The sequence below is a fragment of the Dromiciops gliroides genome, chromosome 2, assembly GCF_019393635.1.
Source record: "Dromiciops gliroides isolate mDroGli1 chromosome 2, mDroGli1.pri, whole genome shotgun sequence".
Taxonomy (NCBI): domain Eukaryota; kingdom Metazoa; phylum Chordata; class Mammalia; order Microbiotheria; family Microbiotheriidae; genus Dromiciops; species Dromiciops gliroides.
In genome coordinates, this window is record NC_057862.1 from 358,140,701 (window position 1) to 358,165,342 (window position 24,642).

Genomic DNA, 24,642 nt, shown 5'->3' on the forward strand with positions numbered 1-24,642 from the left:
ACTGGGCGGTGACGGCCTTTGGATTGTAGGACTGGACTCCACCCGTCAGCCTCCTGTGGAGGCGTGGGATTGGGAGATTAGTAGGGGGTCGGTTGCCCTGGCCTCCTCGTGGCGCGAGTGCAAATTCCCCAGGATTTTAGGTTCCCCTCCCCCACTCTTCCCCTACCCCTCCCTTCCAGTTTCCCGCGCGCGCGCCTGCGTCCGCGCTCATGATTGGCTTGGGGCCGAGAGAGGCCGACTTGTGCTGTTTCCTGGGTCGGGAACTGGGTGGCCTGGGTGGGAGTAAGAAATAAACACCCCTTGCCACCTCCACCCCCCCCCCCCCCGAGGTCCAGCCTGTTTTACTCAGCCTACCCCAGGGCATTCATGTCTTTCCAGTGAGAGGGCTTTGTAGCCCAACACTTTCTCCCCAGTCTCCCCCCGCCCCTATTATTAACCCATTTCATAAATTAGAAAACAGGCGTGGAGAAGCACTGGCCTAGTAACACCTGGCACTAGTGGTACCTGTGTTAGTATCGCTTTTGAGGTTTCAGAATTCACCTCCTTGTAATATAAGTGGCACAAATAATAAAAGGGGTTAACATCCCCATTTTGCAAATGAGCAAACAAACAGGCCCAGGGAGGCCAAAGATTTGATAAGACATTTGATTTGCATCCAATAAGGTTGTTTTCAAAGTTAGCATATTAGGCAGAGCCTTCCACCTCCTGCCTCCATGCCTTTGGACAGGTGGTTTCTGATGTGGGATGGATTTAGGGTCAAATGGATCGTGAGTAGTCCCAAAAGAATTGTGAGACTCAGTGACTCAGTTTCCCAAGTTTTATTGCAATACTGTGAAATGAACACAGGGAGCGAACCAGAAAAGTGGAAAGGTGTCTCTCAGAATAAGGAAAGAAGACAGTTATATTTATAATATGGATAAATTGATTATCAGTTTCATAATAATCTCCTCCTTAGGGAGGTACAGGGGAGGGCTAATCCTAATTTGGAGTTCCTGGGGCCTTAAGCCAACCCCCAAGGCGGGTACCTTTTTCCATGGAGATGTGTTTTGTGGGTTTACACAACATAAGGTGAATCTGGGGACAAATTTTGCCTTTTCTGCACATGTCACCTTTTGATTCCTGTGTCTAGTTTCAAAATATTTTCATTTATCAGATTGAATTTCTATACCTTGTCAGTGTATCATTGTTATAGTTAAGGTCCCTATGACCTGCCTCTTTATGTTCTTGTTATGGGTGCTGATTAATGTGGTTAATGAGAAACTAGACCCTGACTTGTATTAAAGAAGACTCAAGTCTTAAGTTATCCATTAACTGGGGTCTGAATCCCTCTTAGAGCTCAGATCTAAATTAGAGCTTGGAGGGCAGCTAGGTGGCAGTGGATAGAGCACCAGCCCTGGAGTCAGGAGTACCTGAGTTCAAATGCGACCTCAGACACTTAACACTTACTAGCTGTGTGACCCTGGGCAAGTCACTTAACCCCAATTGCCTCACTTAAATAAATAAATAAATTAGAGCTTGGGTCTTAGGTTTTTCTGTTAACCCCCTTTTTGCCTCATACATCAGTTTCTATGCCATGTCTGTAATGCAACACCTTCCTCACCATCCTCTTGATTCTTACTTTCCTTCAGAGCAGGTGCTACCTTCTATGTGAAACCTTGCTGGCATTATAAGTATTTGATAAACAATAAATTGTGTTTGTTTAGGTCCAAAACTCTTGGGTCAGTTTGCTCATCACATTTCTTTTGTTCCTGAGGTACCTAATGTCTCCCATAGCATTTTGGGGTTGAGACTAGATTTAGGAGATATTCCTCTTCCCCACAACTCAGTTTCATTGTGGCTTTTGGCATTTTTTAGGGATCAAAGGGTTGTAGAGATTTACAATTTGACAAATCCTTTATTGAGATAGAGCTTAAATATAGAACTTTTTTTTTTAATCCCAGGGTCAGTATTCTCAGTTCAGGTTGAGATAGCAGCTTAAACATTTAAGGCTGAGATATTTTTACCTTGAAATCTGTTCCTTTATTGCACTATTTTGTAATAAGCAGCAACACTATTACAGTAGTTCTCCCCTGCTTCTCTGGCTTAAGCTAAAACACTGGGTTACCCAAGATGCCTCTCTGCTTTGGGAAAAAAACTACAATTGTTGTTTGAGGACTATTGTTGGTGGAGCTGGAAAAGGGTAGAACCATTCTTCAGGAATGGTTACCACTTTCACTTTCATTTGTTGCACTTTTATTAAATGCGGGCACTTCCAAATGCCTACAGGATGCCTCCATTTAAATGTCCTACAGTACTCCAAATTTAACATGTCTAAATTGGAACTTGTCACCTTTTCCCCCAAACTAAGCCTTTTGGCATTTTGGTTTATGTCAATGGCAGGGCATTTCACTCCATTACTCAGGATTAAAATCATTGTGTTACCTTTGACCCCTCTCTCCCCCCACCTCCATTTAGTCAAATATTTCTCATCTGTTAATCCTTCATTTCTGCCACCTCCCCATTTTAGGCCCTTAATTTTTGGCTATTTCAATAGCCTTCTAATTGCTCTTCATGTCTCAAATTTCTCACCAATCCATTCTGCACACTTGTGTACTCTTGTAAAGCAATTTCCCTAATGCACAGCTCTGATCATGGGGCTAAATCAACAGTATGACATAGCAGCCAAAACAGTTAGTGCAAACTTGGACTGCATTAATAGAAGTCTAGTGTCTGGAATGAGGGAGTTGGCAGTACATAACACTGGTCAGATCACATCTTAAGTATTGTGTCCAATTCTGGGTACTATATTTTAGGAACCCCATTAACAAGCTGAAACACATAAACTCTGGCAACTAGGATGGTAAAGGGAGTAGAAAATGATCAGTTGAAAGAAATGTATATGTTTAACCTACAAAAGAGAAAACGGGAGGTTTGGTTGGTTTTTTTGGTTTTGTTTTTTTTTTTTACCTGTGGTTTCATCAGTGTGGAAAACTTTCCTGTGAAAACTACCTCCTCAGGGGGCGGCTAGGTGGTGCAGTGGATAAAGCACCGGCCCTGGATTCAGGAGTACCTGAGTTCAAATCCGACCTCAGACACTTGACACTTACTAGCTGTGTGACCCTGGGCAAGTCACTTAACCCCCATTGCCCTGCAAAACAAAAAACAAACAAAAAAACAAACAAAAAAAAAAACTACCTCCTCTGTGGCAACTCATTTGTAACTTCTTGTTTTATAGTTATCAGAGACATTGAGAGGTAGAATAACTTGTCTGTGGTCACATAACCAGAATGTGTTAAAGGCAGATCTCCATATTAAGCCCACTAAACTAGCTGTGTGACCCTGGGCAAGTCACTTAACCCCAATTGCCTCACACACAAACACAAAAAAATTGGATGGACAGCCTATAGAACTTGCCCATCAGTATGTATATCAGGAAAAGATAGTACAGATAGACAGTGATTTGGGCCTCCCATTGAACAGGCAGAGAACAGACTGGTTTGCCTTCTGAAAATTTCAAAGCTTTTTGAACAACCCAAGCTTACTATGAAAACAAAGGCCCATCTTTTTTTTTTTTTTTTGTGAGGCTATTGGGGTTAAGTGACTTGCCCAGGGTCACACAGCTAGTAAGTGTCAAGTGTCTGAGGCCAGATTTGAACTCAGGTCCTTCTGAATCCAGGGCTGGTGCTCTATCCACTGTGCCACCTAGCTGCCCCCCATCTTTTTAATATCATCATTCTATATGTGTTACTATAAGGTAGCAAGATGTGGAATACAGTAGTCTTTTAAGAATTCAAAATGCTCATCAAAAAAATTTAAAATTGGGGCAGCTAGGTGGCACAGTGGATAGGGCACCAGCCCTGGATTCAGGAGGACCTGAGTTCAAATCTCACCTCAGACACTTTACACTTACTAGCTGTGTGACCCTGGGCAAGTGACTTAACCCCAACTGCCTTATCAAAAAAAGAAGAAGAAGAAGAAGAAGAATTCGAAATGACAATTGCTATTAGCATAATATTCAATAAACCCAAAGATTTCAGTTACTCAGGAAAGGGCTAGCTATCTGACAGAAACTGCTAGGAAAATTGTACAACCATCTGACAAAAGGTAGTTTTAGATTGACTTCTCTTTGTCCAATGACCTTTTTTTTTGGTAAGGCAATTAGGGTTAAGTGAGTTGCCCAGGGTCACACAGCTAGTAAGTGTCAAGTGTCTGAGGCCAGATTTGAACTGAGGTCCTCCTGACTCCGGGGTCGGTGCTCTATCCACTGCACCACCTAGCTGCCCTAGATTAACTTCTCGGTATATATCAATTTAGTTCCAAATATATAAATGACCTAGATGTAAAAGGCCATATCATAAACAGATTAGAGGGACAAGAAGGAATTTACTTTTTTTCAACTATGCATAGAAGAGTTAATCACCAACAAGATAAAAAGGATCATAGAAAAAAATGGACAATTTTGATTACATAAAAATGAAAAGGTTTTGCTCAAATTCATTGCCATTAATTTTAGAAGGGAAAAAGTTAACTGAGAAAAAAAAATCTGTAGCAAGTTTCTCTGGAAAAGGTCTCATTTCCAAGATGAATAAAGAACTGATTCAAATTTATAAGAATAAGAGACATTGTTCAAATCTGGCCTCAGACACTTGACACTTACTAGCTGTGTGACCCTGGGCAAGTCACTTAACCCCCATTGCTCCACAAAAAAAGAAGAAGAAGAAGAAGAAGAAGAAGAAGAAGAAGAAGAAGAAGAAGAAGAAGAAGAAGAAGAAGAAGAAGAGACATTCCCTAGTTGATAAAATGTCAAAGGATTTGAACAGGTAATTTTCTTTTCTTTTTTTCGGGGCAATGAGGGTTACGTGACTTACCCAGGGTCACACAGCTAGTAAGTGTCAAGAGTCTGAGGTTGGATTTGAACTCAGGTCATCCTGAATCTAGGGCCAGTGCTTTATCTAGTAGTGCCACCTACTCCCCCCTGAACAAGTGATTTTCAAGGGAATAAATTGTCAACTGGATGGAGCTGGCCTCTTACGTGTGAATGGCTGGAGCAGAACAGAGCAGGTCAGAGACAAGTGAGTCAGGAATTAAAGAGAAATTTTATTTTCAAAGTGAGGAAAAAGGCTTGCAAGCAAGGAGGAGCTATAGACATATGTGATGGGGCCCCACCCTTAGTAGCAGTGTGGGGAGATCTCAATACTTATGCCAGTGGCTTCCCAGCGAGCTGTAGCCCTAAAAATGAAGGATCAGCAAGCATGTGACAAGTTTGATTCATGGCACGACTTTCTGAGTTTGTCCAGTGCTTGTCTTTGATCAGAGACACCTGGTAAATTATGTGACTAACCCAAGGGTGAGATCATCCAGAGGGTGATGGAAAAGGATCATTGTCCTGCCAACCTCAGGGCACAGCTTGCTTACTGGGCCTTATCTCTGGAAAACAGGGGGGAAGTTTTCTAAATTTTATTTTGTCAAAATTGAAGCTTACTACTGCCACATTAAAAAATATGAAAACTAAGCTATTGATAGTCACATGAAAAAATTACTGAGATGTGAAAATTAAAGAGAATGTGAAGTTTCATTTCATACCTATCAGATTTGCAAAGTTGACAAAAAGGGAAAATGACAAATGTTGTGAAAAACAGGCACACTAGAGCAGTATTGGTGGAGTTGTGAATTGGTACAGCCCTTTTGCAAGACAATTTGGAACTATGCCCCTCCAAAAGATACTAAACTGTGCTTATCCTTTGACTCAATGAGGTTCTCTTAAAAAAAAAATTCTTATAGCAGTTCTCTTTGTAGTAGTAAAGAACTGTGTGAGAAAATAATTATTAATAATGGATTTCTAGGAGAAATACAGACATTAGTTTTAGCTGCTCTCTCCCCCTCATCAGAAATTAGTTTGGGGATGAGCCTTCAGTTTAACAAAAAGGAATGCAGATTGATTCTTTTGATTAGCTAAATTGTTGGAATTTGATCTCTAGACCATTCCCCAAGTCAAGTCAATTAATGGGGCTGAATGATGGTAACTAATTAGCTTAGATCAATGTATGGTGACCTGCCCCTACCAAAAGAAGGATAAAAAGGCTGGGCCAAGATGGGATTGCTCTCTTCTTCCCTGGACTCTCCTTGCCCTCATGGCTCAATACAATAGGTATGTAATTGTTTAGGCCTGAAAGCCTGTGACTGCTGGGGAAGTCAGGGAGACACTTGGTTAATATTTTAATAATATATGATATTAATTAATTATAAATTCTTACTGCCAAAACTGGTGCAATAGCCATTAATAAATAATTTAGCAATATTTTAGAAAACCTAGCCTAGACCCCAATAATTTAAATGAACACAACTGGAAACTAAGGAGGTGCTTATCAAGTGGAGAATAGCTGAATGAATTATGATGTATGAATGTAACAAAATACCATTGTGCTATAAGAAATGAAGAAAGAGAATTTTGGAGAAAGATTTCTTTGACCTGATGCAGATGAAGTAAAAAGCAGAAAAACGAACAGTTTTCAGACAAAGAAATCAAAGCTATGTATAGTCATATGAAAAAATGTTTTAAATCACTATTAACTAGAGAAATACAAATTAATACAACTCTGAGGTACCACCTCACACTTATCATAACTGCCAATATGACAGAAGAGGAGAATGACAAATGTTAGAAGGGATATGGGAAAATTGGGACACTAATGCATTGTTGGTGGAGTTGTGAACTCATCCAAACATTCTGGAGAGCAATTTGGAGTAATGCCTAAAGAGCTATAAAACTGTGCATACCCTTTGACCCAGCAATACCCACTACTGGGTCTGTATCCCAAAGAAATCAAAGAAAAAGGAAAAGGACCCATATATACTGTTATGATTGAAATCAAGGTAAACTGAGAGACAAATTTCTGAGCATGATCAATTTATCAGTTAGACTAGCAGTAACCAATAAATTGGCCTCTCTCAATGACCAAAGACCCTGAGTGAGGACTGACAGGGTCTTTTATAACTGACAACATGTGACAGAGCAAAATTTCCAGTACTATAAGTGTGTCTTCTTCTGACTGACCTGACATTATATCATGACAATCCTAATTGGTAGACATTTTAAGAGGAGGTGCCTGCTTTCAGCTGCCTTCATGGCTGTTGGAACAAATTGTTCTCATCTGCTTATTCCACTGCAGAAGTCTTTACATGCTTAGGGTAGACATCCCTCTAACTCAACTGTGGGTTTGAGGTCCATTGATTACCTACAACCTGGTTTAGCCCATTTATTCAGACAGTTTAACTGGTGTGTGGCCCTTCTGCATTCTACATACAACTTTTTGGAATCACAGATGACACCAAAGGTGGATGAGCAGCCCTGAAAAGGACTCAGCAAGCTCTCATGCCATTGGTGCTGGTCCTACTAAAACACCCCATACACTCCTGAATTTAAGCTAGGTGGGTAATGGATGAGGTTACAAAGGTAGACCATACAAGGGTGGAAATTCAATTCCCAACAGAATTGGGTCCTGGGTAATTCCAGGACAAAAGCTTGGCCTAAGGCAAGTTTTTCTGAATGTAGGTAAAGAGTAAAGATACAAAGGTAAGGAGTTTGGACTTATAAGGCATGGGAGAGTAGTAAATACATGCCATTTTGATTAACTTTTTTTTATTGACAATTCTTTATTCTGTCTTCTTCCCGTGTCCCCCAATCAATAGTTTAAACAAATAAATGATGAATAAATACATAAATAAACTCATAAATATATCCTTATTTGATTAAGTTTAAAAGAGATTTAAATTCAATTTTTAATTTTATAGTACAAAAATATTTATAGCAGCTCTTTTTTCTGGTGGCAAAGAATTGGAAATTGAGGGAATGCCTATCAATTGGGGATTAGCTGAAGTGGTGGTATATAATTGTGATGGAATACTATTACACTATAAAAAATGATGAGCAGGATGTTTTCAGAAAAACCTGGAAAGACTTATATGAACTGATGCAAAGCAAAGTGAGCAGAATTAGGAGAACATTGTACACAGTATCAGCAAATTTGTATGATGATCAATTGTGAATGACTTGATTATTCTGGTCAATGCAAAAATCCAAGGCAATTTCAAAGAACTTATGATAAAAAATGCTATCCACCTCCAGGGAGAGCACTGATGGAATCTGAATGTAGATCAAAGCATACTTTTAAACTTTATTTTTCTTGGACTTTTTTTTTGTTTGCAACATAGCTAAGATGAAAATATGTTTTTCATGATTTCACATGTATAATGTATATCAAATTGCTTGCCTTCTCAAAGAGGAAAGAAAGGAATTTGGAACTAAATTAAAAAAAATAAATTTATTTGCATGCAGTTGAGAAATATTTAACAAGATAAAAATATTGGACGGGAAGGAATGGGATATTTGCTAGAAGTAAGAAGGCAAAGGTGCCTTTGTAAATGCCTTGGCCTTAGTCAACAGGAAATTCTCTTTCATGTTTTGGAGTTTATAAGCAAAACTGATTTTCCATTTCTTCCTCCCTCTTTCAGTATCCCACCTAACTGTGCATAGGCATAGAAGGTCAAGGAAGGCAACAGAGGAACCTGCTATTATTTCTAACTAGATCTAAGTTTTAAGGTCATATATTTGGAGCATGGAGCACATCTGTCAAAGTTCACTAAAGATGTCATGCTGTATAATAAAGGAAATACAAAGGTTTGGTTTTATTGATCCAAGAGACTAGGTTCCCACTCTCTTTTCTCCCTGTGGACACATAAGTAACTTGTCTAATATGAATACGAGCTTTTATTTTTTAATCAATCATCCAATAAGCAGACATTGTGCTGGGCTCAGGGGTAACATTCAAAGAATGAAACTTCCTGCTCTCCAGAAGTTTTTGTTAAGACATGAGTTCTCTAAGAAGGAGAGACAGTGTTTTTGCCTTTCTTTGTCTCCCTTTCAGCATAGTGCCTGGCACATTTTAAGTGCTTAATACATACCAGTTGACTGCCTTGCACCCTGACATTCTAGAAATGTGGCATAATAGAGAGCCTTGCCTCAGAGTCAGGAAGCCCTGATTTCAGGTCAATCCACTGATATATATATCCTGGGTGTGTGACATTGAGTAAATCATTTAACTACTTCTCAGGGTCCTCGGGTTATAATGCTTACAGTTTGCACCATAGTTGCTGCATCTACACTGGTAGAGAGAGGTTCCTATGCCAAAGAAAGCATAAATCCAGACCAAAAAAAACAAACCAAACCATTCAAGTCATCTTTATTGAATGTGGACAAAGGAGCAGCAATTCAAGCTCCTTAGTCCTTCTGGCCAGTTGGTTTAACAGCTCGACAACTCTTTTAATCATTTCCTATTTAGCCTTTATATAGCTTGTTTGTACATATTTGTTTGCTAGCTGTTCTGTCTTCCCACCCCTCCCCTACCTTCCCATTAGATTTGGAGCTCCTTGGGGCAGCTAGGTGGCTTGGTGGATAAAACACTGGGCCTGGATTCAGGAGGACCTGAGTTCAAAGTCAACCACAGACACTTGACACTTACTAGCTGTGTGACCCTGGGCAAGTCACTTCATCCTCATTGCCCTGCCCCCCCCCAAAAAAAAAAAAGATTGTTAAGCTCCTTGAGGACAGGGACTGTCTTTTGCCTCTTTTTGTATCCCTAGCACTCAGCACAGTACCTGGAACTTCATACATTTTTATTCACTGACTGACCACAGATGCATGGAGAAAGAATAATGATGCTACCGAATTGGAAGGTTTTCTGCTGCAAATTTGTTTTTGTAAAGGATTTCTTTTCAGTGTAGGAGGACCTAACTAGGACAGTCCTGCTCAGAAGGGAGATAGTAGAGCTGCTTACAGTGGATAGAGCCCCGGCCCTGGAGTCAGGAGGACCTGAGTTCAAATCCAGTCTCAGACACCTAACACTAGCTGTGTGACCCTGGGCAAGTCACTTCACCCCAATTGCCTCACCAAAAAAAGAGAGAGAGAGGGAGAGAAGGAGAGGGAGATAGCCTGTCAAAGGTTATATGTGGTTTGGGATCATCTGTCTGGTAGGACCAGATTCCCTAGTTTAGGTTTAATCTCTTTGGAGACTTTATAGAAACAATTTTGTCATATGTTGACTTAATTTTTGTGTGTAAGATTTATGAACTACAAATTGGCATAATTCTCAAAGTAGAAATAATCTATTGTTCTGCAGTTTGTTTTCTTTTAGCAATAGAAATTATGTCTAGTGAATCTGGTCACTGGTGGGGTATTTGATCTCTTGAGTTGACAGAGAATGGTGAATGCCTGAAACCTGTTATTATTGACCATGATAGTTTATGGGAGCATATATTAAGATACATCCATCAAGGGGCAGCTAGGTGGCGCAGTGGATAGAGCACCGGCCCTGGAGTCAGGAGGACCCGAGTTCAAATCCGGCCTCAGACACTTAACACTTACTAGCTGTGTGACCCTGGGCAAGTCACTTAACTCCAATTGCCTCACTTAAAAAAAAAAATTAAAAAAAAAAAGATACATACATCAAGCCTACTGGGTCTTCCCTGAACTTGTCATTCCATTTCCTGGAATGTGATCCAAAACACCTGGTTCCTACTAACTTTCTTCCCTTGAACACACAAATATTTGTCCGATTTGAATATGTATGAGCTTTTACTTTTTAATCAATCAGCCCATAAGCATTTATAGGTATTTGCTACATACTAGACATTGTTCTAGGCTTTGAGGTTACATATGTGAAGAATAGAACTTTCTCCCGGGATCTCCAGGTGTGGTTCTCTGTGCCTGGAAGGCACTCCCTCTTCCCTTCTGGCCCTTAGAATCCCTATCTTTTCTCAAGGCTCAGTTCAGGTGGCCCTTCCTACAGGAAGCCTTTCTTCCTAATTGTAAGTATTTGTTTCTTCCTCAAATTATAAACACTTACATATTTAAATATTGTCTTCCCCTCCATAGAATGTAAGCTTCTTGAAGGTAGGGACTATTTTCTATTTTGTCTTTGTGGCCCCAGTGCCTATCAAGGTACTTTTCATATAATAATCATGTAGTAATACATATTTATTGGATCAGGTCGTAAGGGTCAAATTTAATATGGGAAGAACTGCCCCCTCCTCAACTGCTCCTCCCAGACTGATAAGAAATGAGGTTAAAAACCCTCTTTTCAAATAAACACACGCAAAAAAACCCCCAGGGTTTATTGATGAGAACAAATTTAGAAATAAGGACAAAGAAAAGTGGGACATACAACCTGTAAACTGACTCAGCTGCTTTGCTTTTAACTCTATCCCCCCAGCATGTCTGCATTTAACTCTCTCTCCTGCCACTGTGAACTCCTCTCTCTCCTCCCATCTCCTCCTCCCTTTCCTCTACCCCCCAGAATAAAAAACCCTTCTCTCACAGGAAACCCGGGCTGACCACCCACATACCCCCAGCCAATTTGCTGGCACCCCTAGGGGCAGGGCCCAAGGCTAACTGGGGCACGGGGTTTCCTTGCATACACCCTCTTGGCGGAGGGAGCCAGGACTTGAGTTTTTTGTGCACATCCCACTGAGCAGAGGGAGCCAGGGCACACCTGAGGCTTTCCAATTTTAGCCATAGATGGGGTGCCCCAAATCATAATCAATTCTTTTCTTTCTTTCCTTTTTATTTTATTTTTTTGGTGAGGCACTTGGGGTTAAGTGACTTGCCCAGGGTCACACAGCTAGTGTCAAGTGTCTGAGGCCAGATTTGAACTCAGGTACTCCTGAATTCAGGGCCAGTGCTCTATCCACTGAGCCACCTAGCTGCCCCACAATCAATTCTTACAAGATCAAATTAGAAACACAGAAATGTGGTATTTAATCCATTTCAATAATAAGAGGCATCATGAGGTGTTAGCCTCAGGATCAGGAAGACTTGGACTCTAGTCCCACTGGCTTTGTGACTATGGGAAATCAATTAATCTCTTGGTATTCTTATTTTTATTTATTTATTTATTTATTTTTTTGGTGAGGCAGTTGGGGTTAACTGACTTGCCCAGGGTCACACAGCTAGTAAGTGTTAAGTGTCTGAGGCCGGATTTGAACTCAGGTACTCCTGAATCCAGGGCCGGTGCCTTATCCACTGCGCCATCTAGCTGCCCCTCTTGGTATTCTTATAAATTTCAAAACTGATCTGCATTGACAGCAGGAGTTTTCTCATTTGGAGTTGTTATGGGCTTATCATACCCCAGAAGTTTTCTGGGGTAAATCAAAAGATCCTTCTACCTGAGAAACTAAACCAAAGGACAGACACAACTAACCAGTCTCCCCCACCCCTCGGGGAGATAAGATGAGTTGTGGCTTCTGCTTTTGTGGCATGAGGGGGAGAGAGATGGCTTGAGAGATCCAGAGCCACCCTCACCCAACTTCCCCCAGCCACCACCAGTGGGGAATGGTCCTTCCCCAATAAGGGAACTTTCCACAGTCAGACAATCACCTCATTGGACCACTATAGGATCACCTCATCAGACCACCATCAGTCCTCCATAAAAATTTCTGCCTGTCTACTGCTCATAGAGATAGGTATCTCAGAGAGCCATGCCTCTGTGCCATACCTTGTCCCCATGACAAGGTTTCCTTTCCCTACACCTAAATAAACTATTATTTTACTCTAATTGGATTTGTGTGCAAGAGGGTGTAATTCTTTTTTTTTTTTTTTGGTGAGGCAATTGGGGTTAAGTGACTTGCCCAGGGTCACACAGCTAGTGTCAAGTGACTGAGGCCAGATTTGAACTCAACGTCCTTCTGACTCCAGGGCCACTGCTCTATCCACTGCACCACCTAGCTGCCCCAGGTGTAATTCTTTAAAAAGGAATTCCTAAGAACACCAACCCTAAACCCTAATTATACTGATGAAATCCCAAGTGTCTACCCAAAAAATCATAATTTGAAGCCTTGCACAGAAAAGATGACAGTGCCTACTCAGGAAAAAGGAAAGACTTTCTTTTTCTTATTTTTAATTTTTCTCAATTACATGTAAAGTTTTTTTTGAGTTCCAAATTTTTCTCCCCCAGCCCCCTTCCCTCTCTCCTCCCAAGGCCAGCAAGCAATTTGATATAGGTTATACATTACTATCACGTTAAACATATTTCCGCATTAATCAGAACAAAAGGAAAAAAACACAAGAAGGAATAAACAAGAACAATAACAAAAAAGCAACAACAAAAGTGAAGATAGTATGCTTCAGTATGCATTCAGACTCCACAGTTCTTTTTTCTGAATGTGGAGAGCATTTTCCAGCATAAGTCTTTGGGCATTGGAAAGACTAACCTATCCAGGGGCAACTAGGTAGTACAATGGATAAAATGCTGAGTCTGGAGTCAGGAATACCTCTCTTCCTGAGTTCAAATCTGGCCTCAGACACTGTTTGCTAAATTATTTGTGGTTAGACTGTACTTTCTAAAATTATTTGATACATATATGCATACACACACACACACACACACATTGTTATGATTGAAATCAAGGTAACCTAAGAGACAAATTTCTTTTTACATATATACTTTTTTTTTTTTTGGTGGGGCAATGGGGGTTAAGTGACTTGCCCAGGGTCACACAGCTAGTAAGTGTCAAGTGTCTGAGGTCAGATTTGAACTGAGGTACTCCTGAATCCAGGGCTGGTGCTCTATCCATTTCACCACCTAGCTGCCCCCCAGCTACTTATATATTAATGGCTATTGCACCAGTTTGGGAATTAAGTATGTATTATTTTTTTCCTTTTTAGCGGGGCAATAAGGTTTAAGTGATTTTGCCCAGGATCACACAGCTAGTGTAAATATTTATTATTAACTGATATTACATATCAGTAAAATATTGACCTCACATCTCCCTGACTTCCCCACTAGCCATAGGCTTACAATTTCTAACAGTCTAGGTGTGCTTTTTCTCCTAGCTAAACAAAAGAATCAATCTGCGTTCCTTTTGTTCACCTGGGTTCATCCCAGGCAGTATTTAAAACTTCTTCCTAAGAATTCAACTTTCTGGGGTGAGGGGGAGAGAGCAGCTAAATTAATGTCTGGGTTCCTCTTAGAAATCCATTATTAATAATTATGAAAAAATTATTTTCTCACAACACTGTGTGACTCTGGGCAAGTCATTTTACCTTGTTTGCCTCAGTTTCCTCACCTGTAAAATGAACTGCTGAAGGAAATGGCAAACCACTCCAGTTTCTTTGCCAAGAAAACTCCAAATAGCCTCATGAAGAGTTAGATACAACTGGAAAAATGATTGAACAAACTTTCTATAAAATTTAATAGAGGGTGTGTGATGTGGCCTCACCGGCCTATGCCTTTTCTACAGAAGAAGGAGGAGGCACAGATAGAGAGGAAAAAACCAGAATGACTGTTGAATCCCCAAAGGAAGCATGTGACAAGAAAGTAGGGCTCATAGGATCCTAATCCCCAGCCAGAAGGGAACTGCCATGACACATACAGGGCTACACTTCAGTTAGTAGGCAGATTGTTCAGTTTTTTAGGGAGATGGGAGAAATCTCAAAGATGCACTTGGCCATACTCTCAGGGTGCACAGACGTGAAAATTGAGCAGAGAGGTTTGGGATGATATTTTAATACAATACAGCTGCCATGGGGCAGCTAGGTGGTGCAGTGGATAAAGCACCGGCCAGGATTCAGGAGAACCAGAGTTCAAATTTGACCTCAGACACCTGACAACTTACTAGCTGTGTGACCCTGGGCAAGTCACTTAACCCTCATTGCCCCCCCCCCAAAAAAAAACCCCAAACCACAATATAGCTGCCTAATTGAGATAAGGACATCTGTGAGCTTGAGAGATAAAGTGGGTCCCATCTTTTGGAAAGTAATGTTTATGGAAACCCATAGCCAATAGCCAGTGTTGGTTATCTGAGGAAACCATAGATTCCATGTTCTTCAGTATAAAATGGGCCTTTTCTCGTTTTAAACACAAGAAACATTTTTTGTGCATTGAGTCAGACTACAATCAGCAGACAGGACATAAAAAAATAAATGGGGAGGTAGGCAAGGCAGCTTTTAGGTATAGATGAGGAATTATTTTTCCACTACAGACATCAGAATCCACTCCCCTTATTTTATAGATAACTACTCAGAAAGAAGGATTACCAGGCTAGAATTTTGTCCATCTGCTCTCTAAAAATTATTAGTCTAGGGGATATGATTTTCAGGCCCTAGCTAAACTTCTGATCACTATTAATTTTTTCCCAATCTTTAAAAAAATTTTTTTCATACTATAAATATAACTGTCTTTTCTTTCTTTCTTTCTTTCTTTCTTTCTTTCTTTCTTTCTTTCTTTCTTTCTTTCTTTCTTTCTTTCTTTCTTTCTTTCTTTCTTTCTTTCTTTCTTTCTTTCTTTCTTTCTTTCTTTTTTTCAGCAACAAACATTTATTTTATTTTCCAGTTACATGTAAAGGTACTTTTCAACATTCATTTTCATAAGATTTAGCATTCCAAATTTTTCTCCCTCCCTCCCTCCCTTTCCTTCCCCTTCCACAAGATTGCAACCAGGTTATATATGTACAATCCACAAGTGTTCTTTTTTATCAGTTCTTTCTATAGTTTTGTTTTGGTTTGGTTTTTTTTGGTGGGGCAATAAGGGTTAAGTGACTTGCCCAGGGTCACACAGCTAGTCAGTGTTAAGTGTCTGAGGTCGGATTTGAACTCAAGTACTCCTGACTCCAGGGGTAGTGCGCTATCCACAGCGCCACCTAGCTGCCCCGGTCACATGGCTAGTAAGTGTCAAGTGTCTGAGGCTGGATTTGAATTCAGGTCCTCCTGAATCCAGGGCCAGTGCTTTATCCATTGCGCCACCTAGCTGCCCCCTTCCCAATCTTAATAGTATTTTTTCCTAGTTACATGTAAATATAGTTTTCAACATTTGTTTTTATAAGATTTTGAGTTCTAAATTTTTCTCCCTCTCTCTCTTCCCTCCACCTTCCACAAGACAGCAATCAATCTGATATAGGTTATCTATGTACAGTCATGTTAAACATATTTCCACATTAGTCATGTTATGAAAGAAGAATCAGAAGAAAAGGGAAAAACCTTAAGAAAGAAAAAAAACAACCAAAAAAAAGGTGAAAATAGTATGGTTCAATCTGCATTCAGATTCCACAGTTCTTTTTCTGGATGTGGATAGCTTTTCCATCAGGAGTCCTTTGGAATTGTCTTGGATCATTGTATTGCTGAGAAGAGCCAAGTACATTACAGCTGCTGATCACTAATTTTTTTTTTTTTTTTGGTGAGGCAATTGGGGTTAAGTGACTTGCCTAGGGTCACACAGCTAGTAAGTGTTAAGTGTCTGAAGCCGGATTTGAACTCAGGTCTTCCTGACTCCAGGGCCAGTACTCTATCCACTGCGCCACCTAGCTGCCCTCTGCTGATCACTATTAATGAAGAATGAGCAGGACCCCAAGCTCTATATCTACAATGACCTCTTTTTCACCAGATACCAGTTCCACAATGAACACACATATAGCAAATAGCAAAGAAACCCATTTGCCCAAGTTGGCAGCAAAGCAGGAATCAGAGTCAATACTGGAGGATATATACCAGACAATATGGAGCTCTCCCATTAGGATCGAGGTAATTCGGCTCAACCAAGAGAGAGAGAGGGAGTTCCAGGTTTCACTCAAGGGAAAGTTTCCTGAATTCTCTAGTGTAGCAAGTTGGGGATAGGAGCATGATGGAGACTACCAGTTAATTGGAAGTGGGGTTGACCATGTCGATATTTCTTGAAGCTGGAGGCCAGAAAAACCCAAAGAGACTGCAGAACTCAAAAGGACTCTTCCTGAGTTCTCACCAACCCTACCCTGCCCCTCACACAGGTGCCAGGCATTGATCTCTTCAGATGAGGAGAGAGTCCTATATCAATGAGCTTTGAACTTGGGTTACATTCCAATGAACAAATTGAAGCCCTAGAGGTGATATGATTTGTCCAAGGTTACAAAGGTAGTGAGCAGCAATTCTGAGAATTCTGGTGGTCTGTGATTGACTTAGTAAAGATTAGCGCATTTGAAATATATTATACCTTCCTATATATCCTCCTAATATAAAACTGTGGCTGACTCTAATTGTTGGAACCACTCAGTCTGTTATTCTGGGGAGTGCCAAATACCCTGCAACTAACAACTGTGTTACTTCCTTTCTAAGTGGCCAGAACTGGCTTCATCAGCACACCTATCCTTTTTGTCCCTGGTTTTGTATATCATTGGTATTGCCCCAGTATAGATTAAGGTAGAAAGGGTACAGATCAAATGATTAAACTTATTTTTAATGGCTAAAAGAGTAGCAGCACACTGATCTTACCAACCTCAGTAGCCTTAAATACTCTGCTGATATGACCAACTTCATAGGTCTTGCTGCCCTTGTTTTTTATTTTGACTGTACTGATTCCATTAACTGAAGTGACCATATCCTCTCATCAAGTAACCATAGACCCCACTAACTTCACCAGCCCCATAAATGACCTGACTCTGTGAGTATGAAACACAGAACATAATAGGAAGGCTAAAACCAGTGGGATCTCTGTGCTAGGCCTGAGACTCTTGTCCCAGGGATCTGATAGGCTATGTCTCATTGATGAACATCCTCTGTGATTCACACCCCTTCCCAGTTGTCACGGCAGCAGCCTGTATAGTCCCAGAGAACTCAGGGTTAGTGGCTGTCTTCAGGGCTATCCCCACCCCAAAGATACCAGTCAGATCCCTGTGTTAACAGATCAATAAGGAGAGCAAGTGAAGAATAGGAAGAACAGAAAATGAAGGTCAAAACTTTGAAAATGGGTTTCTTCATTTGAGGAGCATAGTACATGGAGGAACAAACTTCAAAGTGGTTTTGTGATTTTATTTCTATATTGGAAATGACTTTTACCAGTCTCAACCTCCTTGTTGACCACAAAGGAAGGGATTTGGGGATACAACTTAACTGCCCCTTTCCAACTGTCAACTGAAGATCTGCTAAAGCAAGTGGATGGTATTCTGGGATGCCTGAGTAAACAGGTATTTAATGAGTATTTTCAAGCCCATAAACTTTCAGGAAAATCTCTAGTTTCAGCAAACAAGCAATTCTATTTAAAGGGACTTCTACAGGGTGGGCCAAAAGTCACAAAGGGGTCTAATGTTTTAATAGCTTTTTTTTTTTTAGTGAGGCAATTGGGGTTAAGTGACTTGCCCAGGGTCACACAGCTAATAAGTGTTAAGTGTCTGAGGCCGGATTTGAACTCAGGTACTCCTGACTCCAGGGCTGGTGCTCTATCCACTGCGCCATCTAGCTGCCCCTTAATAGCTTTTTGAAAATTATTTTTTCTTTATTTTTTGCTATTTATGAAATTTGCTTTTTCACATGTAATGTGAATTCATTTCATATATATTGTATATGATGCTATGATACTGTAAATTAAAAACAAAAAATAAAGGAGCTATTAAGTATTCATGACTTTTAGCCCACCCTGTAAGAATTAAGCAGTAAACCCTAAAGACAGGCATTTTTTTTTTCTTTTTTTTTTAAGTCAGGCATTTCCTACAAATAATACTATCACTTTGTCGTTGTCCAGTCCTGTCCAACTCTTCAAAAATTTTGGGGTTTTCTTGGCAGAGATATTACAGTGGTTTGCTATTTCCTTCTCCAGTTCTTTTTACTGATGAGGAAATTGAGGCAAACAGAGTGAAGTAACCTAGCCCAGGGTCACACAGCTAGTAAGAGTCTGAGGTCAGATTTGAACTCAGGAAGACAAGACTACAGGCTTAGAGCTCTATCCACTGCACCACCTAGCTGCTCAGTACTACCCTAAGACCATGCAAGTCTTCCAGCTCTCAAGCGGAGAAAGAGAAGAGCTATATTTGTGTCCTTTTCTGTCTCATGTGGCCACCAGAGAGAAAGCAAAGAGCTAAGCAGAAATATTGTGCACCCAGGTGGTCAGGTCATTTTGTGTAATTAATTATTCACTTTCCTTTTTACTACAAAGCTATTCTAACCAACTACTTAGCATCCCCTAAATGCTGCTGGCCACACTTGTACCTTTTTCATTCATAGGCTCTAGATTTGGAAAGGATTTTGGAAATCATCCATTAGAATGAGTCCAGGGATTCTGAACCTGGAGTGTCCTTGAACTTGGTTTTAAAAAATATTTTGATAACTGTATTTCTTTTTAAAATTAAAAAAAAATTTTTGGATAACTGTATTTCAATAGAATTGATCTTTGTAATCCTCTGCTATTTTATTTTATGCATTTAAAAACATCATGTTAAGAAGGGTTAGGCTTCACTCGACTGCTGGAGGGGTACACGACACAAAAAGGATGAAGAGCCCTTGATCTAGTCTAAACTCTTCATTTTATAGATAACAAAACTGATGCCTGGAGAGGTTAAGTGATTTACCTAGGGTTACACAGTTAATGAATAACAGGGCTGAGATCCGAACCCAGATTGTCAAAGACCCAGTGCAGTACTCATTCTACTCTACTAGGGATGCTAGGTCATTCTGGGTATGGTACCTCTTTTTAAGGGGCGAGTCAGGGTTGAATCAAAGTCCAACCATGTTTTAACAAAAGTAGCAAGCTATCTTGGCTTCAATCTAGTCACGGGAGCTATTTATTATTACTACCCTCAGGCTGTGGGGGAAGGGACACATACAATGTTTGAACAGTCAGGAATATCAACGATATTGCTAAAGGTAGCTAAGGGGTACCAGATTCCCTTTTCCCTCTTCAGTGTTCCTGATCTGTCCTGCCAACAGGTGACTGGAGTTTTATCAGTTAAAAAGAAAAGTGGTTTTCTGTTTCTCTGTCCTCTCTTGCTCATTTTCCAGACCCAGAGTATTGGCTGCCCTGCTGTTAGACAGTGGGGCGTAGATACAACTATACAACTTTCTCTGGCACAGTGTCTAAGGATGGACTGAGAGTGGGATGAGAGCAGGGGTATACTGGGAAACACTTAACAACTGGACTCTTTGCGGGGGTGTGTGTGTGTGCACGGATATACTTTTAAGGTTAATCTGCATTATTAACACCTCCTTACGTCTATATAATCTACAAAATAATTAAACAAGACCAGATACACACTGCCAGTTTTTGAGGTGTAAATGCTCATGTTGAAAATTTAACAATGGGCTCTCAGCAGCTGGTTAGAGCTGGCACTAGGATATTCCTGGATGAGGAGCTCACCCTGACTTTAGACTTTAGGTCATCAGTTTAGATTCTTAGTCAGGGGCAGCTAGGTGGTGCAGTGGATAGAGCACTGGCCCTGGATTCAGGAGGACCTGAGGTCAAATCCAGCTTCAGACACTTGACACTCACTAGCTGACCCTGGGCAAGTCACTGAACCCCATTGCCTCACCAAAAAAAAAAGAAAAGAAAAGAAAAGAAAAATTCAGCTTAAGCATAGATTCTTAGTCAACTATTTGCTGCTCCCCTACAAACACTCTGGGAAATGGGCGGCATGGTGTAGGAGAGAGACCAGGACACCAGGAATCAGGATACCTGGGTTCTGTTACTAACTTGGTGTGTGTTCTTGGACAAGTCTCTTCCCATCTCTGGGCCCCAGTTTCTGGGTTGGGGATGTTGAACTAAAGGATGTCTAAGGTTCCAAGATTCCAGTTCCTAATCTTTGATTCCAATACCATTACACACGGACTGGGAGAAACCACAAGTGCTATAGGTAGATGAAAGAATGTGTGGGTTGAAGTAATTGGAAAGGCTTCCTAAAGGATGTTTTTTACATCATGTGTGTTAGTCTTCCTTTTCCAACTCCAGTGATGTTCCAAAACAATGTCTTGTCTTATGGTCCCCCTTCTCCAACCCCATCCCACAATTTTCAATATATGTTAAGGGCCTTGAGCAGAGGGTCTCAGGATGGAAGGAAGCGTGCTTTGGAAAAATTAGTCCAGGGCCATAGTTAGAAGGAGCAAAGAGCTCTGATGTTACCCCCTGGGATGTAAAGAAGGAGAGAGGCTTGGGCTTTCCAGTGTGACTGGCCCTCAGCTACCTTGCAGCTGGAGTGGACTCCACAAAACCAGGTGAGTGGTCAGTCATTGTGAGTCGTATGAGATAGTCAGGAGCTGAGCTGCCCTGGGAGCTGAGGGTGTGGGGCCCATGAAAGAAACTGAAGGTGAGTACTATAGATGAACGAGCTATAAGGGGGGATGAGAGGATCTAGGGAGGGATCAGAACTCAGCATTCCCTTCTGGAGGGATGGCTCAGACTCCAGAGTATCCTTGGTCCTGTCCTGCCTGTTGACTCATGGATAAAGATGTCACATGTCAGCAGAACCAATGTCTCTGTGGACTGCAGTACAAGAAGGGTTCACTTTAATGAATGTGGCTCAGTAGGATTTATTCCTAGAAGTGGTAGTAATCAAGTGAGACCAGCATCATTTACCAAGAGTCCAGTCCTAGCCTAGCTCTTCCCAATCATATCTTAGTGAGAACAGGGATTAAAAAAATCTGTGTCTCCCTGGTGACATGGCAGCATCAATAACATGAGGTTCTCCGTGGAGTGGTCTGTCCCCCAAATTGAAGGTCTGCATGATTCCTGAGTTTTAGACAGTCTGAAAGTAGACACTTCCTGAGGGCAGGAATGACAGTCTATACAGTGTAAATCCCAGCATCATGCTGTATAGCCTGCCTGTGCCTAAACTAGTGAGAATGCATAGGAATGATCAAGAGGATGATGATGGTGCTTCTGGTAGAAGGAGCCAAAGGGATGGGCACTAAGCGGGCCAGTCCACAGTCCAGCCTTGTTTGAAGAGTCGGGAAGGAATCTAAAGCAGCCTTAGCCCCCAGGGCTAAGCTGTGCTCCAGGTCCTAGATTTAGGATAGTCAGGGATCTAGGATCATTCAGATTTAGAACTGGGAGGGACCTTAGAGGCCTTGAGTCCTGTCCTATCATTTTAGTTTTTGTTTGTTTGTTTATTTGTGTTTTTGTGGCGGAGCAATGAGGGTTAAGTGACTTGCCCAGGGTCACACAGCTAATAAGTGTTAAGTGTCTGAGACCGGATTTGAACACAGGTCCTCCTGAATCCAGGGCAGGTGCTTTATCTGCTGCGCCACCTAGCTGCCCCTGTCCTATCATTTTATAGATGAAGAAACCCCGATACAAAAGGTTAGGTGACCTTTTTAAGGTCACACAGATATTAAGTGTCTGCAGTGGGATTCGAACCTAGGTTTTCCTGATTTCTTAGTCCAGTTCTCTATCCATGAGGAAGATATAGGAAAGGAAGAAAGAGGTAAAGGGAGCAGAAGAGACAGGCTGTGGTGGGCAGGCAATGCAAAAGGGGCCTACCATTAGTGCTCACAGGAAACTTCCCATCTCTGGGAACAGCAGGGTATGGGAAATTATTCATCTGATCCTATCTCCCCACAGAAATCTTTGCTACTTATCCGGGACCCAGCTGCTTGGCTATTCCAGTGACCTCCATCCTGGAGTTCCCCTCTAGACAGCCTTCCACTGAGCAGCCAAGGCCAGTGTGTGGGGCCTCCAATCTTTCCTCCTTCCTTTCTTCAATCGGTCCATCAGTCCCTAGCAGCCTGGATTCCTCTCCCCGAACTCCTAGCATGAATTCACTCTCTATCCTGATGGATCAGCTACGGCAGTTTTGGGCTGACCACATCTCCCGACGTTTCACACCCAGGCGGCCCCCACTGCGCCGCATCTCCTCCATGTCTACCTTCTACCTGTTGGACCACCACACCCGCCAGGCTGAGCTGGGTCTCAATTATGGTCCTCCTCGAACTCATCTCAGCAACCAGGCCTTTGTCTTCCAGGCTGGGAAGTGGGTGATGGAAGGAGGGTGCACAGGTAACTTACGACCCTTGAACCTCACTGCCTACTGGGAGCATCCTGTCCACCAAGGCAAGAACAAGGTATTGCTGGAAGAAAACAACTATCTGAAGCTCCAGCAAGAACTACTCATGGATATGCTGACGGACACCACAGCCCGGCTGCAACTGCTGGAAAAGAAGCTTCATGTGGATACAAGCCCTTTGGCTACTGCCTATGTCTGGCAGAAGAAGATGGGAAAGAGGAATGGAATGCAGCTGATAGACCCCATGACCCTTTTCCCCAGGTGATGGGGAGGGGCACCCCCTACTCCCCACTCTCAGACACCTGAATAAATGGAATGTCCCAGGGGACCACTCCAGCCACCTCCACCTCTCCTTTCCTCCCCACCTTTGGTCCCACCCCTGGATCCCTTCCTGGACATTCCTCCCTGACCTGCCTTCTCCCCACCTTCACTCTTCTCCTTATCCAGCCTGTCTTCCAGAGGGATTGGATCTGTGGAGCTCCCCGATCCTCTTTTCAAATGCTCCAGGGTCTGGGCAAAAGCAAAGCAGGTGGAGTTTGTCTCTGGCCTTCTTCCATTCCCCCTAATATGCCTCTCTCTTCCCTTGTATGCTCTCTGCTCCCATGCTACCTCCATCCCCCAGGTGTTTAAGATGGGGTCTTTTTTTGTGTGTGTGTGAGGCAATTGGGGTTAAGTGACTTGCCTAGGGTCACACAGCTAGTAAGTGTAAAATGTCTGAGGCCGGATTTGAACTCAGGTCCTCCTGACTCCAGGGCTGGTGCTCTATCCACGGTGCCACCTAGCTGCCCCAAGATGGGGTCTTAAAGGGAGATCTTCCTGGCAATTGCTTCAGTGTAAAGAAATTACATTTGAAGTCTAGTTCTCATTCCTCACTATTGTTCTAACAGTGGTTTGGGGAAGGAGGAAAGGAGAAGATGGAAATAGACTAAAAGGAGGAGGAAGAACTGGTAAAGCTGAGACACATTTTTCTGCTAGGGCTGTCCCAGCTACTTGTTTTGTAACTCTTCTATTGTTGTTTTGTTTGTGTCTGACTCTGTGACCCAACCCCATTTGGGGTTTTTTGGGCAAAGATCCTGGAGTGGTTTGCCATTTCCTTCTCCAGCTCGTTTTACAGATGAGGAAACTGAGGCAAACAGGGCTAAGTAACTTGCCCAGGGTCACACAGTTAGTGTCTGAGGTTGGATTTGAACTCAGGAAACTCAGGTCTTCCTGATCCAAAGCCTGGGACTCTGTCTATCTTCTGTGCCATTTAATTGGCTTTACCACCACATCTTTGTACCTAGTGTGGCATTTGCCCATGTGACATTTGTCCCCCTTCATGGGGACCTTCGGTTGTATGGTTCAGGTATTGACTTCCTAAAGCCCACAGAAAGACAATGTGTCAATGTTTTCCTTTGATGGAATGCAATGTTTGAATTGCCCACTAGATGCTCTATTTGGTACACAGACCTCAACCTTCTAAGCTGCTGGTTTTGGCTCTTGGGTTAGACCAGGACTTCTTTAACTTTTTCCACTCACAACCCCTTTTTGCCCAAGAAATTTTTACCCTGGGTATATAGGTACGCAAAATAGGTACAAATAACCTTTTTGCTGTTGCCTGATTTTTTTTTTTTAATTTTTTTTTTTTTTTAGTGAGGCAAATGGGGTTAAGTGACTTGCCCAGGGTCACACAGCTAGTAAGTGTTAAGTGTCTGAGGCCGGATTTGAACTCAGGTACTCCTGACTCCAGGGCCGGTGCTCTATCCACTGCGCCATCTAGCTGCCCCTGTTGCCTGATTTTTCAACACCTCCACAATCAGTTATGCAACCCCATATGGGATTGTAACCCACAGTTTAAGAAGTTTTGGGTTAGACAACCCTTTCCTAAGAGGATGCAATATC

The 24,642-nt window shown here is 41.8% G+C and overlaps 1 protein-coding gene across 1 annotated transcript; it reads left to right on the forward strand.

Moving 5' to 3' along the window:
• Positions 1-21,050: 21,050 nt before the first annotated feature.
• CBY3 (chibby family member 3) lies at positions 21,051-23,026 on the forward strand. The gene is made up of 2 exons (XM_043981822.1): positions 21,051-21,066; positions 22,320-23,026. Exons 1-2 carry the CDS (start codon positions 21,051-21,053, stop codon positions 23,024-23,026), a joined length of 723 nt encoding a protein of 240 aa, XP_043837757.1.
• Positions 23,027-24,642: the final 1,616 nt, after the last annotated feature.